At 43.0% G+C, this 15,268-nt stretch overlaps 1 protein-coding gene across 1 annotated transcript in view; it reads right to left on the bottom strand.

Annotated features, from left to right (window-relative positions):
• The window catches only part of ZPBP (zona pellucida binding protein), a 59,050-nt gene that overhangs the window by 17,171 nt on the left and 26,611 nt on the right, over positions 1–15,268 (bottom strand). Inside the window, exons 5-7 of the mRNA XM_059728593.1 lie at positions 8,676–8,825; positions 7,575–7,700; positions 5,541–5,759 (exon numbers count right to left, since the gene is read on the bottom strand). Of these exons, the coding sequence (XP_059584576.1) occupies positions 5,541–5,759; positions 7,575–7,700; positions 8,676–8,825 (495 nt within the window). The remainder of the gene's footprint in view (positions 1–5,540; positions 5,760–7,574; positions 7,701–8,675; positions 8,826–15,268) is intronic.

Raw genomic sequence — 15,268 nt, 5'->3', positions numbered from 1 at the left:
ACTGGTTTAAACCTGTGACAGAACAGATGTTCAGTGCACATAAACCAGTTTGAAAATGGCTGAAACCAGCTTGAGATAAACCTGGTTGAATGTAGTATCAGACTTAACTGATTTGGCTCAAACCGGTTTATGCAATGTCTGTCCCAGACCCCTTGCTGGTTTAAATTAAATCAGGCTCCCCCAGCATCCCAGCATGCTCTCTAGGCTGTGTGGGGGGCTCTCTGCTCCACAGCAGGGCTGGCCCCTCCCCTCTGCTCCCTGGCTGCAGCTCCAGCAGTCTCTGCAGGCATTTGCCTGGCTTCTGCTCCCCACCTTCCCTCCCCACTCTCTGCTAAGCTGGCAGTCCCTGTCCCTCACAGATAGCTCTCAGCATTACCTAACAGACCATATCCTTTGTCCAAGCTGCGGCACACAAGACAAAGGCAGAATCAACAGTTTGCTGGTAATGTCCCTCTGTTGTTTTCTTAATATGCTGATAAACATGAAGTTACAGGTAGTAATCATTCCCTGCTGGGCTGCTCAGGGGGCAGGGGCACCCCTCCCTAATCATAGTGTCCTGTGGGGCCTGGCCATGCCCCCCTCAACACAGCTCTGTGCAAAGGAAGGGAGAGCTGCTCTAGCGTTCCCCAGCTTCTCGCCTGAGCCACTGCAGGCATGTGCCTGCATTTCTGGGATGTCTGTCTGGTTACAAACTGATTTAACCTAGTCAGGTTAAACTAACCTGCAAAGATTGAATCAATTCAGGCTCAGGCTTTTTGAATGTTTGTCCCTGGCCCTAAAGATTTTTTTCCAATTTATAAAAATGAAATTTCTGGTTGTCCCTGAAAAAAAACACTATACAGGAATTACTTTATGTTCAGATATGTGACTTGTAATAATACTTCAAAGGAATCATTAAATCATCAGAATTAGCTGCTTCTGATTTACTGTGCGTGCGTGTGATCTACTGTGATGTGCATATTGTCAAGTATGCTTAAAACTATTTGAGATATCCATTTCCAAAAAAAGCCCTGTTTGGTTGGTGGTAATATTTATTTTTGCTTCTGATCACTAAGAAACCTGTTAACTTTGAAACATGGCAAATATCTAAGTACCAGCAAACTGCCCATCAAGAATGATGGGCGGGCAAGGACACAGGCCCGCATCCAGGCCCCTCTCTGCCCCCGCCTTTGGGGCCCCAGCTGGGCTGGGCTGTGGGGCAATCAAAGCCCAGCAGCTCATCCAGGGGCTTGGCGCAGGGGATCCATGCGGGGGGACACATGCCCTCCTCCCCAGATCCTCCCTCGTCTGGCCCTGTGTGCCTCCCCCACCTCCTCCTGCTCCACTCCACACTGCCTCCCAGGAAGTGAGGGGAAGCTTGCATGCAGCGGCCGTAGCCACCACCCCATGCTGCCCCAGCTCAGTGTCTGGCTGCATGCAAGCACCCCTCCACCCTGCTCCCCCTCCCTGGGCAGAAACAGTCAGGGGCCAGCGAGCAGGGCAGGTGATTGGAGGCGTGGCGCAGTGGGGAAGGGCATGCTGTGGTGGGGCCACACCGCATAGCCACTGCCCTCCTCTCCCTTCCCACCGCCTTCCGCTCCCAGCTGGCTGTGGTCTGGGGGCATGCTGCATCACACCTCCCGACAACAGGCAGCAGGCAATGGAAGGCAGTGGGGAGGGGTGCCACACAGCCATGGCTCGCGGCAGGCAGCGCCCTGCAGTCAGCGCACCACACAGCCATGCCCTGCAGCAGGCAGCATGCCACACCGCATCCCCCACTGCCTGGCCTGCTCCCTGGCCCCTAACCACTTCTGCCTTCGCCTCTTCCTGTCTTCCGCCTCGCCTCCTCCTGTCATAACAGTCCGGGCCAGCCAATCGCCACTTGCCCTCTGGGCGGTGCATGCGTGGTTGGCCCAGAGTGTTATGGACAGACAGACAGACAGAGGCTCTTATTATATTAGACTTCTATTTCTTACAGTACAGATAAGCAACCACTTTCAGAACAATGTGCCTACAGCAGTGGCTTATGGAAGAAAGATTTTAAATTACGTCATATTTGGAGCAATACTTGTAATGTGTGGTTATACAAAAGCTGAAGCAGGGACTTCAAAAGCTTACTTCTGAAAAGGAATATTTGTCTCCCCTACCTTCAAAAACAACAATCCCTAATGCTTCCAATAATCAGTTCTTTTTAATTCACAAGCAATCTTACAGTATATATAGCAAAAAGAATTGGCCCAGTTAGCATCGTTTTTTTAAATGACTGCATGTATGGATCTACATTCTTGTAAAAGGACTTTTCACGCTCATGATTTCTGCAGGTCTAGCCACTACTTATTTTTTCTGTTTTCTCAGGGGTCCTTATGAAACTTAGAAGTGAGTAAAGGAAGGTAAGAAGCATAGTTCAAGCTAGACAGATGTTTTAGCTTTAGTTACCATCTATACTGATCCCATTCTTCGCAGATTAACAAGCAGCAACAGTTTGGTATGGTGAGAAATGAAAAGTATTAATTAAATCAAGATTAATGGATTCCTCTTCAAAATTAAGCTGTCAAATGAAGAACTGTAAATCTGTGAACTGAACTCTTTGTACCATCTTTACACATCTCTGTAATGGAAACATTTGTGAAATACATATTAAAAGCCTCTTGGAAGATGTAAAATATAAGACCGTGGGGTACTGCAACTCCTGGAAGTTCACAACAGGTATGGACATTTTGATCCAGAAGCAATCTCATCTCAGACAATTTAAAAAACCTAACTTCTGCTTAAATAGCTAGAAAATACCTAAGGATATCTATTCTATGTAAACTGGACTTCTTCAGCAATGTGTACAACTCAGAAGGGAAAAAATGCAAATTGACTGGTTTAGGTAAAACTAAGGTTTACATTTTAATTTAAAACATTCTTTATGCAGATCTTAGAGAGAGCTACACCCCACATAAGCCGTGTCCAGCCGAGCATGGACATGCGGTATGTGGTGCTGCAGACCCATCTGCAGCACCACACATAACACATGCAGGCATGTGCTGCACTGCTACCTTGTGGGGGGGGAGGAGGGGTTTGACCTTGGGAGATCCTGGGGTCAAAAAAACCACATGCCATAAAAAAAAGCAGGGTGGCACACACGACAGCAGTGTGTGCAGCCCCAAACCGGAGCCTGGCCAGCTGGTGCCATGCTCCAGCTGCCAGCCAGGCTACCAGCTGCAGGAGCACCATGGCTGCAGATCCCTGAGGTCCCCAGGACCCCAGGTAAGGCTTCTGGGGCCAGCACAGTTGCTGGCCCCAGCCTCCCCTGCCCCACCCAGGGTAACCTGCCATGTACCAGAGCACGCATGGCACAGGCGTTCCCTGGAGACAAGGTGTGCCACTGCAATTTGTCCCCAGGGAAACAAATGGCTGAGCTCATCTGGACACAGCCATAGGGAGCAAACTGCCAAACTCAAATAATTGATTGTATCCATTTGGTAAATGTTACATGCCGAGTCCAAAGAAGGTGACAGTTCATAAACAGGAGATAAGGAACTGAAAAAAAATCGACCTTTCTGAGAGACTGAAAGATAATCCTTTTCCACCTCAAAGCATTACATTTACTTTTTGAGGGCTTCTCACTCTAAAAACAATTTGCTGCATGTGAATGAAGCATTCAAATCCAGGTTGTAAAACAAATCAGCAGTCATGTCAAATGACTCAATAATTTCATTTATGGATGGATGATTTAGTCCTGGTGATGAGAGAGTGAATTCAGGAAACAAAGTAGTGAAAAAAGAAGTCTTGATGCTACAGCCAGGAGACAGAAAATGCCCAGTATCACAGCCAAACCGAGGCTGTTATTAACAACACACGTGTTTTGGCTTGCTTTACTATTCTGATAATTACAGCGTGGGTACTGAAAGAAAGATGAAGAAACTTGGGACCTCAGGATAGCAGAAAATTCACGTCAGACAACTTAAACCTCTGCCATTCATAATTTACAACAGGACATGTTCTGTGCTTTCTTTTGTAGCCAACAGGTCTGAGAATATAGAGAATTCCTTTATAGTTTTCATGACTCATTTTTGTTACTATAACATGATCTGCTGAGACTGAGGAATTTACTTCTTCACTGGGACATGAAAATAAAAGGCACACGTTGATCATTGTCATAGGATGGTAGAGTTCTTGCTTTGCCTTCTCACTGTGAACCTTATCCTGGGGAAAGGTGGCTTCTTTTCCAGTGCCTATCATGCAGTTTTGGTTCAGATGAGGTGGTGATTTGAGAAGGGATGCTGCTCAGACTGTCCTACATACCATATGGCATGCTTAGGGATGAAGCTCTCAGCATGGTAAGTCTGTGGTAGAGGCACTATCAGTTTGTCTTAATACTTCCTTGTGGGGCGGGGGGAGTCAGGATTTCTGAAAAAGTTGTCTGAAGAGATTTGGCAACTGCCTGGAGGGGAATTAAGCAAAATTTCCCATCTATTTTTTTTCTAGTATGTAATTGTCTAAAGGATATTAAGGTGGAATTATACTGACAGATGGCAAAATGAAGGAAGATACAAGAATAGATAGTGATTGGAGGCAGTTACCCCATAACATTTCTGCAGCAGCCGTTTAAAGAACTGACCACTGGAGGCACCATGTCATCTCTACAGCTGCTCTGGATATGCAGTGATCCTGCAGAAGCTAAGGATTCAAACTTTAAGCTACAGAAATTCCTGCTTAGCCACATGTGTAGAGTCTGGACCAACAACAGAAATAGATATTGTTTTCTCAACTCCTGGTGATAGTTTCTGGTATAAACCCTTGAATATTTTTCCTGACAAAAACACAGTACATCAGAAGAAATTATAGAAAACGTAGCAAAATTTGAGCAAAAGAATTTTTTCCACAAGAAAAAATTCTTCAACCTCAACATATGCTTCAGGGCCCTTTTATTCACATACTCAATTCATACCCTACTCAATTTAAAATAAATTATGAAGTAGCAGATGCCATTTATTAGAAGATCAAATGGTTTGGTCACAACCTTGAGAAGGTAGCATTGGGGAAAGGAAGTACAAATATGATGCAGAGAATGACTATGCTCAACAGTTCCCTGCCTCGTTCCCAGAAAAGATATTCACCCCTCTGCTACACGCCTAATGCAAGTTAATTCCTTTGCTGCACTGCGTAGAGGGAAACAACAACCAGCAGAGGCTGCTCCATTTGTTACGCTGCCGCTCACAATGTGAACGATGAGCAAAAAGGAATAAGGAAACTTCACAAGCCTTGCTTCTCTGCACTGACATGCAGCAAAGGTCACAGTATCACTCTAACATCATCAATTAAAAATATCTACCTACAGCCACAGAAAGTCATAAAGCATTTCTGCGAGATAATACAAAGTATATACTTGGAGTCAGATGTCTGGGATTTTTATAATATACTGGATTTACCACATAAAATAGTCTGGTCACTTAATTCCCATCTAGATAGTTCTATACAATTAAAAGTATATATGAGTGAAGATATATCACAAAATAAACTTATCTTCTAACTGAAAAAAACTAAACATTCTTTGAAATACAAATAAATTTTACCTCTAAAAGTAAAGAAGATTTCATTTTGCAGACCTGCTTTCTGCATTTTAACATGATGGCACTCTGACTGAACTAAAGTAACCTCACAAGAAAGTTCAGCAACTAGTTTGGCTAGTATTTGAAGCAACTTTTTCTCAAAAGAAACATTGTAGATACTATTGCAGGGCGCTGAGTGATATCGGGCTGTAAATTCGTAGTAATAGTCGGGATCAGAATAAGCTGCAGGAAAAGAAAATAAGCTACTGAGTCTTATGCTTAAACAATTTTGTCAGTAAAAAAGTACAGAATTTTTATTTGAAAATGAATTGTAGATGTCAAGTCATCATTCATAAATCAATTTGCACCCTCACAGAATTGTTTCATGTTAAGGACACGTGTCAGACCAACATGGAATATTTTTAAATGTTTATTATTTACCTTACCATTTCCTTATATAGTTATGTATCACTTTCAAGAGAGAGACAAACATGTACATGTGCCTTAGTTAGACAAGCTTTCTTCACATACCTATCTCAGCTTTGCACCTGGTCCAGTAAAAGATATCACCCCAAAAAATCCTTGCCTCTTGCAAGAAACCCAGTAAGTTTCAGAAAACCCACTTCAATGAGATGCAATAATTCATCATTAACATTAATTATAAAACAATATTTCAAATCTTTTACCTAAGGATGACAAATGAGTTTTAAAGGGCTAGCATATCAATTCTCCCCAAAATGGGATCCAAGAGACTACAGTTAATGATCAGTGGCTAAGCAGCATCTCGCTCTACATCTGAGTCTATGGTCATCCTCCTAATCAGCTGATACAGGACAGATAAGGAAAGTCTCTCTTTTGGTACAATATATGCTGACTAAAGGAAAAAAGCATAAATGAGCTAACAGAAGTTATGGGGAATCAAAAAGCAAAAGAAAATGAAGGACCAGAAGAGAAAAAGGAAAAAGAAGAGATCATATTAAGAAGAGAATGATAAAGTAGAGAGCTAAGGCAGCTAAAACAAACAAAAGAAAACATGAAATTATCCAAAATACTTGATGGTATACTGGTTCCCAATTTAGATGACTCAACAGAACCTGTGCCACTTGCTCATAATGAACGCTGAACTTCTGTTTATTTCCCCAGACCGTAGAATTCTGGAACCCCTGTACATTTTATAGAAGTCACATTTTGTTTCATGATTTCTATGAATCTATGAATGATAGACCTTCTTGGAGAAGATGAAAGCTGCAGTTGGACTGAAGGATGACATTTAAAAAGTGGAGTTGTTGAGAAAGATGAAATTTTGTCAATTTTTGGATTATGAAGAATTATGATTCAGAAAAGTTTTCTCTTCTCAAGTTGTGTTCAGCAAATTGGGAAACTACTAGAATTGGAAGTACCTTTTCTAGGTTGGAGGGACTTGGACAAATTCACTGAATTAATGACAGACATTAACTCTGTCTAGTCTGTTATATTTCAAGTTCCTAAATTCCATTTGCTTATATCTGAAATGTAAAGTTAGAGCTAGCTCCCACTGAAGATAAAAGGAGTTTTGCCATAGGTTGAGCTTAAGTATAATCAGACCCTAAAGAAAAAAAGGGGATCTGGTAGTCAAGAGAGAAAATTATATTTATAGTATTTTTTATTTTAGTAGAGAGGCATTTGCTATAGCATATAACATAATTTATTCAGCAAAATACAGCAGATTAGCATCTTTTAAAGAATTGTTAATATGTTATAATCACACAATACCCATTCAAAATAAAAAGCTATGTTTAACATCATTGTAAACACAAAATGTAGTGTCTTAAATTAGCATAAATTGCACTAATGTGACTTTCACAAGGTAAAAATGAATCTCCTAAGGCAGGGGTTCGCAATCCCCAGGCTGCAGCAGATTGGCTGCTGGTCCACAGCACAGCCAGCTGCCAGACCGGAAATGTCTGTGGACTGGCAAACCGTGGTCTTCCACAGCTGGGCAGAGAGGCCACAGCTCATTCTGCAGGGCCCACGGCAGCACAGGGTTTGCCCCCCACCCAGGGATGAGGGTATCCTTACCTGTCCTCCGGCCGCAAATTCTGGCCATGGTTGGCTGTGACTGTTGGGCCTCGGTTTGCTGGGCCGCAGTCACTTCTGGGCCATGGTTTGCTGGGCCATGGTATAAAAATGTTGGGAACCTCTGTCCTAAGAAATACCAGTATTTTACTATGGGTATTTCCCAAGCTTCTCAGCTTTGCTGGTTGCTGCACGGGGTTAGGAGGAAATTTTCTCCCCTTCCTGCTGCTACAGGTATCAAGTGGTTTTTTTGAGCCTCTCTCAGAGGTACTGGGTGTTGGCTACAGCCGAGGCTGGGAATTTTGACAGGGGTACGCCAGTGTTCTAGCTGGGACTTAAACACAGAGGTTCCTGGCTAGCAGATCTTGCCCCTCTGCTCAGAGTGAGACAGATGGTTATATCTGGGGTCAGGAAAGAATTTTACCCCTTGGTCAGATTGGTAAGGACTGTGGGGGATTTTGCCTTCTCTGTAGCAGGGGGCACAGTCCTCTTCCTGGGATCTCTTAAGCATATATTAACAACCTTCACAGCAACAGAACTTTGGCCACCAGGATCCCCCTGCTTTAGTTGTGACAGATTAGGGTGTTGTGTCTTGTGTTGTGTCAGGGTTCACTGTAGTTTTGCTAAGAGGTTAGATGGGGGATTTGTATAGGATGGTTTAGGATAATCCTGAATTAATGACGGAAATTAGGCAGGGGTTTAAATAACTTATGGAGGTCCCTTCCAGCCCTACTTATTTATGATTCTATGATATTTCAATATGAAATGAGACTATTTTGCATGGTGTTTAAGGATGTCCATCTACCCAGTTTTTCAGATTTCTATTTTCCAATTATGTTTTGTGTCTCCTTTCATAAAACAGCTATACTTAAAATTTCTCAGTCAAAAAACCAAGAACTTTTTCTATGACTCTGTAAATTACATTCAATGAATTCCCTGATAGCTGACTCTTATTAAACAGTTTATTAAAAGACACTAAATGCCTTTAACTCCCAATTAAATTAATGAATTAATATGTTTTCAAAATATTGACATTCATTTAAAAACAAAAAAAGAAAGAACATTTACAACATAAAAATGCACTGATCTGTTCTGACATCTTACCATAAATCACGTATTTGATTAAGTAGTTTTTTTCACTCTGCTCTGCAGTTGGTTTATATACAATGGAACAGGTATAAACTCCACTCATGTCGTATTTGAAATGTCTGAATATTAGGGTTCCTGTGGGTGTTATTTTCACACTGCTATTTTCTAGTAAATAAAACAAGTAAAGTAAGTTTAGTTTCCATTATAACATGAGACTATCAGATGGATAAATATGAATGACAATGTTTAATGTGCACAGAATCATACTGTTATAGCCTTAATAAAGACAGGTAACTCGTTAACTGTAGTATGTGACTGCACTGTTCCTGGACATTTATCATTTTGGGGATATACGCCCTGATATTTCTGAGCTTTGAGAACCCCCTCTCTCCCCTAATACACTACCAAACATTCAGTTATAAAAGTATAAAAGTATTTTGCAACTTCAACCAGTGATGTTCTTTCTAGAAATTTGTAGCTTCCAATTGTAGCAGACTCCCAGCAGGAGTGGAAAGTCTAATTATGCAGAGGCAATATATTAAAAAAAACAGCTATAGTTACTAGTAAGAAGTAACTTTTCTTTCTTTAAGAATTATCTCTGCATATTGCTGGAACTTAACCAGCAGCAAACTCTGAAGCAGACAGTAAAAGACTACCAGACCACCTTCCCAAGATAAACCTCACATACAAATGCCAGTGAAGAGGCAGTGCTGACAGGCAGCAGTCCGATAGATTTACATGACAGAAATACTACAAAGGCATGAGGCAGTGGAGTGAGCCCCAGAAGCCCAGAATAAGTTATAACAGGTTTTAAGGCATATTCTAATCCACTTTGATAAAACCTGTGTGGAGAAGTGCTTTCTACCTCCATTGCCAGCAGGCACAAAATGTCTAGTGGTCTTACCAAGTATCTTACTCATATCAAAATAAAAACTCAGAGCCTTTTTGACATGCAAGGTATGGAATCCAGTTTTTCTGTACCAGCGGGTCTTTGAGAAAAAAAACTGAGAAATGGATGACATAATTCAGATTAATTAGATCATAGATCACTTCTGATATACATCTATTATAATGTTACAGATAAACTTTGTTCTTCTGAAGTACAGCAAACAGAAGGTCAGCAATTTATACATGATCTACAATTTGCATAAGACAGGCAGAGGCACAAGAACTATGGGCCATATATATCCCCAGCCCAACTGTTCTCTGTTGCTCTGGCAGTCAGTAGCGTAACTAGGGCTGGGTGAAAGAGGTACCTGCCCCAGGTCTCAAGTTAGGAGTGCTGCCTGAATCAGCACCCACTACCATGAAGTCCATGCCCTAAGAGCACTTAGTTCTAGGCCAGTAACTCTGAAACAGTCCCCAGCTACTACTTTTAAGAATCACTGCCAGCCAGGTTAAGCAGAGCATGCCTGGATGCAGCAACTCCACCAGAACTGCTTAGAAATTCCCAGTGTGGGTAAGAATGCCCCTCTCTGCCCCTGTTCTTGGAGCCGCTAACCTCTCTCCCCCAGTCTCCGCTCTCTGAACCTGTGCATTCTTCCCCACCTCTAGGAACTGCATGCTGCCCCTTCCTTCTGGGTGGGTTTGTCCTGGGCTTGTAACTCCGCTTGTTACAGGCCTGCTGACAGTGCAAAGGAATCAGAAAGATTCCATATACTACTACTGAATTAAATAGTTACAGCACAGATAGGCAGCATAAAACATGTTGTGTTAATTTATTCCCAACTGCCTATCTTAAATTTGAAAAACTTCCACACTTGTGGAAAGGCAAAAAACCGGGAAAGATAAAAAAAAAATATAAAGAACATATAGAAAACTTGAGTTATATCCTTAACAAGTCTTTTTCAGGATAAATTATACTAGCCTTTTCAACTGTTCACCGTTTTAAACCCTGCCATATCTAGCCATTTCTGACACTCTCCTGAGGCTGCACTAAAACTTTTGCATAAGGCAACCAAAACTGAACACCTCAAAAGACAATCTATCACCCTCTAAGCTACACTACACTGCATTCTTGGTGTCCAGATTCAACTTGGCCCTCATATCACTAGACAGTGAAGAGAGAATACAGCAAGTTTTCTGCCAAGTAAGGATTGGCAGCAATCGATAGGCTTGTGCTCTGGAGTCCACAAAGATTGTTTCTTTTCTATACCTCACAGACGTACAAGAAGGAAATACAGGACTATGGGCATGCCAGACCCACACCAGACCTGCAACAGGACCTTATCAGGCAGGAAAGCAGAGAAGATCCCATGAACTACAAGAAATGCTCTATGAAAATGCCACAAGACTCATTAGCCAGGTGAAAAGGGCTGAAGAGGAAGAGCTAGGTCTGTCTCTAGGTGAGCTTACAATGCAGCACCTTGTAGATCATATTGCCCCAGCCATTAAAAATCTGTGAAGCATTATCCCTCTTTCATTCACAGGACTTTCCAGGGTCTGACTCGGCACTGCCCTAAATATGTGTCAGCTCCTTAAAAGTTTAACTTGAACACCATAAACAAAAAAGTCTTTGGAATTACAGTGGGTATTAGTGAAACATCTGTAGGGTATGTAACCCCCTTTTGTGTCATTTTATTGTATAACTCTGTTCCACCAGCACTACAATAATTTTTTATTCTCCTTTCTGAACCCCTCCCATTAGTCTAACTGCAGTAAGATGATGCACAGAACTGATGGTCTGCAGTTATAGCAAAGCTGTAGAAAGGAAGGGCTGTTACATTTCAGTGACAAGATGCCCTATATAGGTGCAGCCTCAAAAAAGCCTCCTAATAAAATCAAAAGAAAATTAACAATGTTAATATCAGTGCATTAAAAACTTGCTATCCAGTTTCCTCCCCAAATTATCAACCTAATACTAAATAGTGCTGGTCCTAATACTAACTTTGGGATATTCTGGAGAATGCTCTATTTTTCTTCTTTACTGTGAGAAAAAGCCATTTATTTTTGTTCTACTTCCCAACAATAAGCTATTCTCAACAGGACATGCCCTTTCTCAAAGATTATTTTTTCTTAATAATCCCTCTTGAAGGATTTTATCAAATCTTTTAAGTAAATGATTACCTGCTATCCCCAGTGTTTCAGATGCATTGCTATAAAACACTTAGAGATAAAATTAATAGTGAATGGCTCCTCAAGTGGCTCAGAAACAGGGTAACCCAGGGGATCAAATGAAATAATTATTTCATATGTAAACACACAGAAGAAAAAAATTCTAAAAAATATGTATAAATTACATTCTAGTAATTGAATGATTTAGAGCTTAAAAAACTTAGGGATAAAACACCACATAGAGGAATAGCTCAAAACCATACAGAACCATTGGGACCAAAGAGTACTGAACAGGCCAGCTTAAAGGGGAGTTTTCTTGGGAAGGTCTGCTTGCAGAAAGGGGTGGGAGAGACAGACATTGGATTAAGAGACCTAGAGAAATGGCTGGAGGACACTGCAATGCCAAATCCACTGTCACTGCCATAGCCAGCTCTTCCTCTGCTTGCACCTGTGAGGTGTCTGTCCAGGCAGGACTGCTCACCCTGAAGGCTTCCACCCAGGTCCTGGTTTGGCACTGGAGACTGTAGCTTATTTCCAGTAACAGCCAGGTGGGGAAGTGCCTGCGATGTGAGCAGTGCCTCCTGGTGGTGTCCCTCAGGGAACCAGCAAGATAATTATAGAAGGAGATGGCAAGGCTCCAAAGCTTCCTCTGCCATGAGGACTTTGTCGATTTGATGCCTGATGAGATCTCCAGGACTGCAGAGGAAGGACTGCCAGAGGCAGTGCTAGAGAAGGAAGAGTACATGGGCTCCCATTAAAGGAGGAATCTGGAAGCTTGGGACCTCTGGCAGCAAGCAGAACTCTTCATCTCTTGGAGAGAAGGTTCTACTGCTGTGCATGAATCCTCTAGCCACAATGACACACAGGAGGACATTCAAGCAATGGACGTCCAGATAAGTACTAACATCCTGAGACACAGGCGGTGTGACAGAAAATCTGAGGCAACCAAGGGGTAACTCAGGTGTATTTATGAGAATGCCAGAAGCATGGGAAACAAACAGGATGAACTGGCACTTCTTCTGGTTGACAAGGAATTTGGTCTGATTGGGTTGACAGAGACCTGGTGGGATGACACACACGATTAGGCAGTGAATATTGAGGGCTACAGGCTTTAGAGGAAGGATCAGGTCGGGAAGAAGGGAGGAGGTGTGGCCCTCTATGTGAAAGAGTGGTACTTCTCCCTGCAGGTCACGTTTGAGAGCAGGAAAGGGCCCCTTGAGACCCCCTGGGTCAGGATACAAGGGGGATCAGGAGAGGAAGACCTGATGGTGGGAGTCTACTACAGGCCTCCCTCCCAAGGGGAAGAGTGCAATCAGGCATTCTCTGGAAAGCTAATTGAGGCAGCTCACACTAAAGACATGATTGTCATGGGTGACTTCAAGCAACCTGACATGTGTTGGGAAGACCACTCGGCCACCTCCAGCAGGTCAGCTAACTTCTTGGCAGCAACAGGCAATATGTTTCTGACACAGGTTGTTGAAGGGCCTACTAGGGGTAAGACCATGCTGGATTTGGTGCTGACCAAGGGGGAGGACATCACAGGTGAGATGAGATGTCCTGCCTCTGGCAGTCCTTCCTCTGAAGTCCTGGAGATCTCTGAGAATTGGTGGTACTCTGGGCAACAGCAATCACGACCTGATAAGGTTCACCATCCACCATAAGACTGGGAAATCAGTCAGAAGAGCAGAAGTCCTAGATTTCAGGAAGGCAGATTTTGGCAGGCTCAAGAGGCCAGTTGGAGAGGTCCTCTACAACCAGCAAATGGAAGATTTGGGAGTCCAGGAATGGTAGTGCTTCCTTAAGGAGGCAATTCTCACAGCTTAAAAACAGGCCATCCCTATGCAGACAAAAAGCAGGAAAGGAGCCAACAGGGATATTAGAGTGCTATTGGAAAAGAAAGAAGAAGCATATAAGCAATGGAAGAACAGATCAACTACCAGAAAGGAATCAGCTGTCAGGGTCTGCAGATACGACACACGGAAAGCGAAGGCAGGCATGAAAATCAAGCTGGCAACCAGCATAAAAGACAACAAAGAGTCTACAGATACATAGGGAGCAAGAAAACATCAGAATCCACTGTGGGACCCCTACTGAATGCTGAGGAGCAGCCCACAAGTGATGCCCGGAAAAAGGCAGAACTCCTAAATTAATACTTCACATTGATATTCCTGAAATCATTGATATTCCTGAATGGGAGCTGTTTGCCTGACCAGAGTCCCAAGGAATGTGGGGAAGACAGCAGATTACATGAAATTAGTCCTGAACAAGTGAGGGATCTCCTACAACACCTGACTGCTTTTAAGTCTGCTGGGCCAGATGACCTGCACCTGAGAGTCCTGAAAGAACTGGCTGAGCTTATAGCAGCACCACTCACCAAGCTGTTTGAAGAATCGTGCAGCTCAGGAGTTGTCTCAGACGACAGGAAGAGGGCCGATGCGGTGCCCATCTTTAAGCAAGGGATGAGGGATGACTTGGCAAACTACAGCCTGGTCAACCTGACTTTGGTCCTGGGTAAAATCTTTGAAAAATGTGTTAAGGAGGCCATCAATCCCAAGCTGGTAACTGAAGGGGTGTTATGAAGCAACCAGCATGGTTTTATCAAGTGTAGATCATGCCTGACTAACCTAGTGTCCTTCTGTAAGGTTTGACCTAGAAACTACTATGCAAAGCCTAAGCAAAAGTGAATGTTATGTGTCGAATGCCCATCTGCAATGATAAGGAGCAGACAGTCTTAGATAGAGGAAGCTTGAAAACAAAAAACAGAATCAGAGGTACTGGAACAAAGAGCTCATTATAATACTAAAAATCACACCCCGAGGCGAGGAAGATATATGCTAATGGAACATATATGTACGTTAATGAAATACATAGCTAAAACACAGGTATAGAGACATGCTCAGTAAAGAACTCCTTGCGTCACTCCTTTATAACCAATTAGCAAACAAGGATGCTTATGAAGATTCAACCTCTGGTATATAAGGGGCTCAGTACTGAATGTGCCTGTGCTTGTCTTGTGAAATTATTCCGCTTGCACCTTTTATTGCTAGCAATAAATCTTGTTTATACTTTCACCCCTGGTATCTTTATTGGCCTTTGCATACCGGGCACGAACCCAGACTTGAGCTGGGGCCTAACAGTTTTTGGCACCCCAGATGGGACTGCCGTAGATAGCTTTGCCCGGACTAACTGACGACCAGTTTATCTGCTTTTTCTTATCAAAAGTCGAGCGCGCCCCGGGATTTCTTTTCCCGGTGAGACTTTTGTTTCAGGAGGAGCTGGATCGCTGAGGCGGCAGTAGCCTAACGGTGCAACGCCATAGAGTGAAAGTATCAGTAACAGGCACCTGGGTGAGAGGGTAGAAAGGGCATAAGGCCTACCGTCAGTACGTCTGCCTGGGATTATCTCTGTAAGTATTCTGTCTGGCCCGAGTCCAAGACCAGTGATTTTTTCCCCTGTGAGGACAAGGACTAAAAACAGATCCCTGGATCCCAGGTAAGTCGGACGGTCAGAACCGGGAAGGCAGTCCTGAGATGGGTACTATTAACAGTAAGGTT

Source organism: Alligator mississippiensis, chromosome 5 (assembly GCF_030867095.1).
Source record: "Alligator mississippiensis isolate rAllMis1 chromosome 5, rAllMis1, whole genome shotgun sequence".
NCBI classification, from domain to species: Eukaryota; Metazoa; Chordata; order Crocodylia; family Alligatoridae; genus Alligator; species Alligator mississippiensis.
Note: the sequence above shows the minus strand (reverse complement) of the source record. Positions and strands in the feature narration are given on the sequence as shown.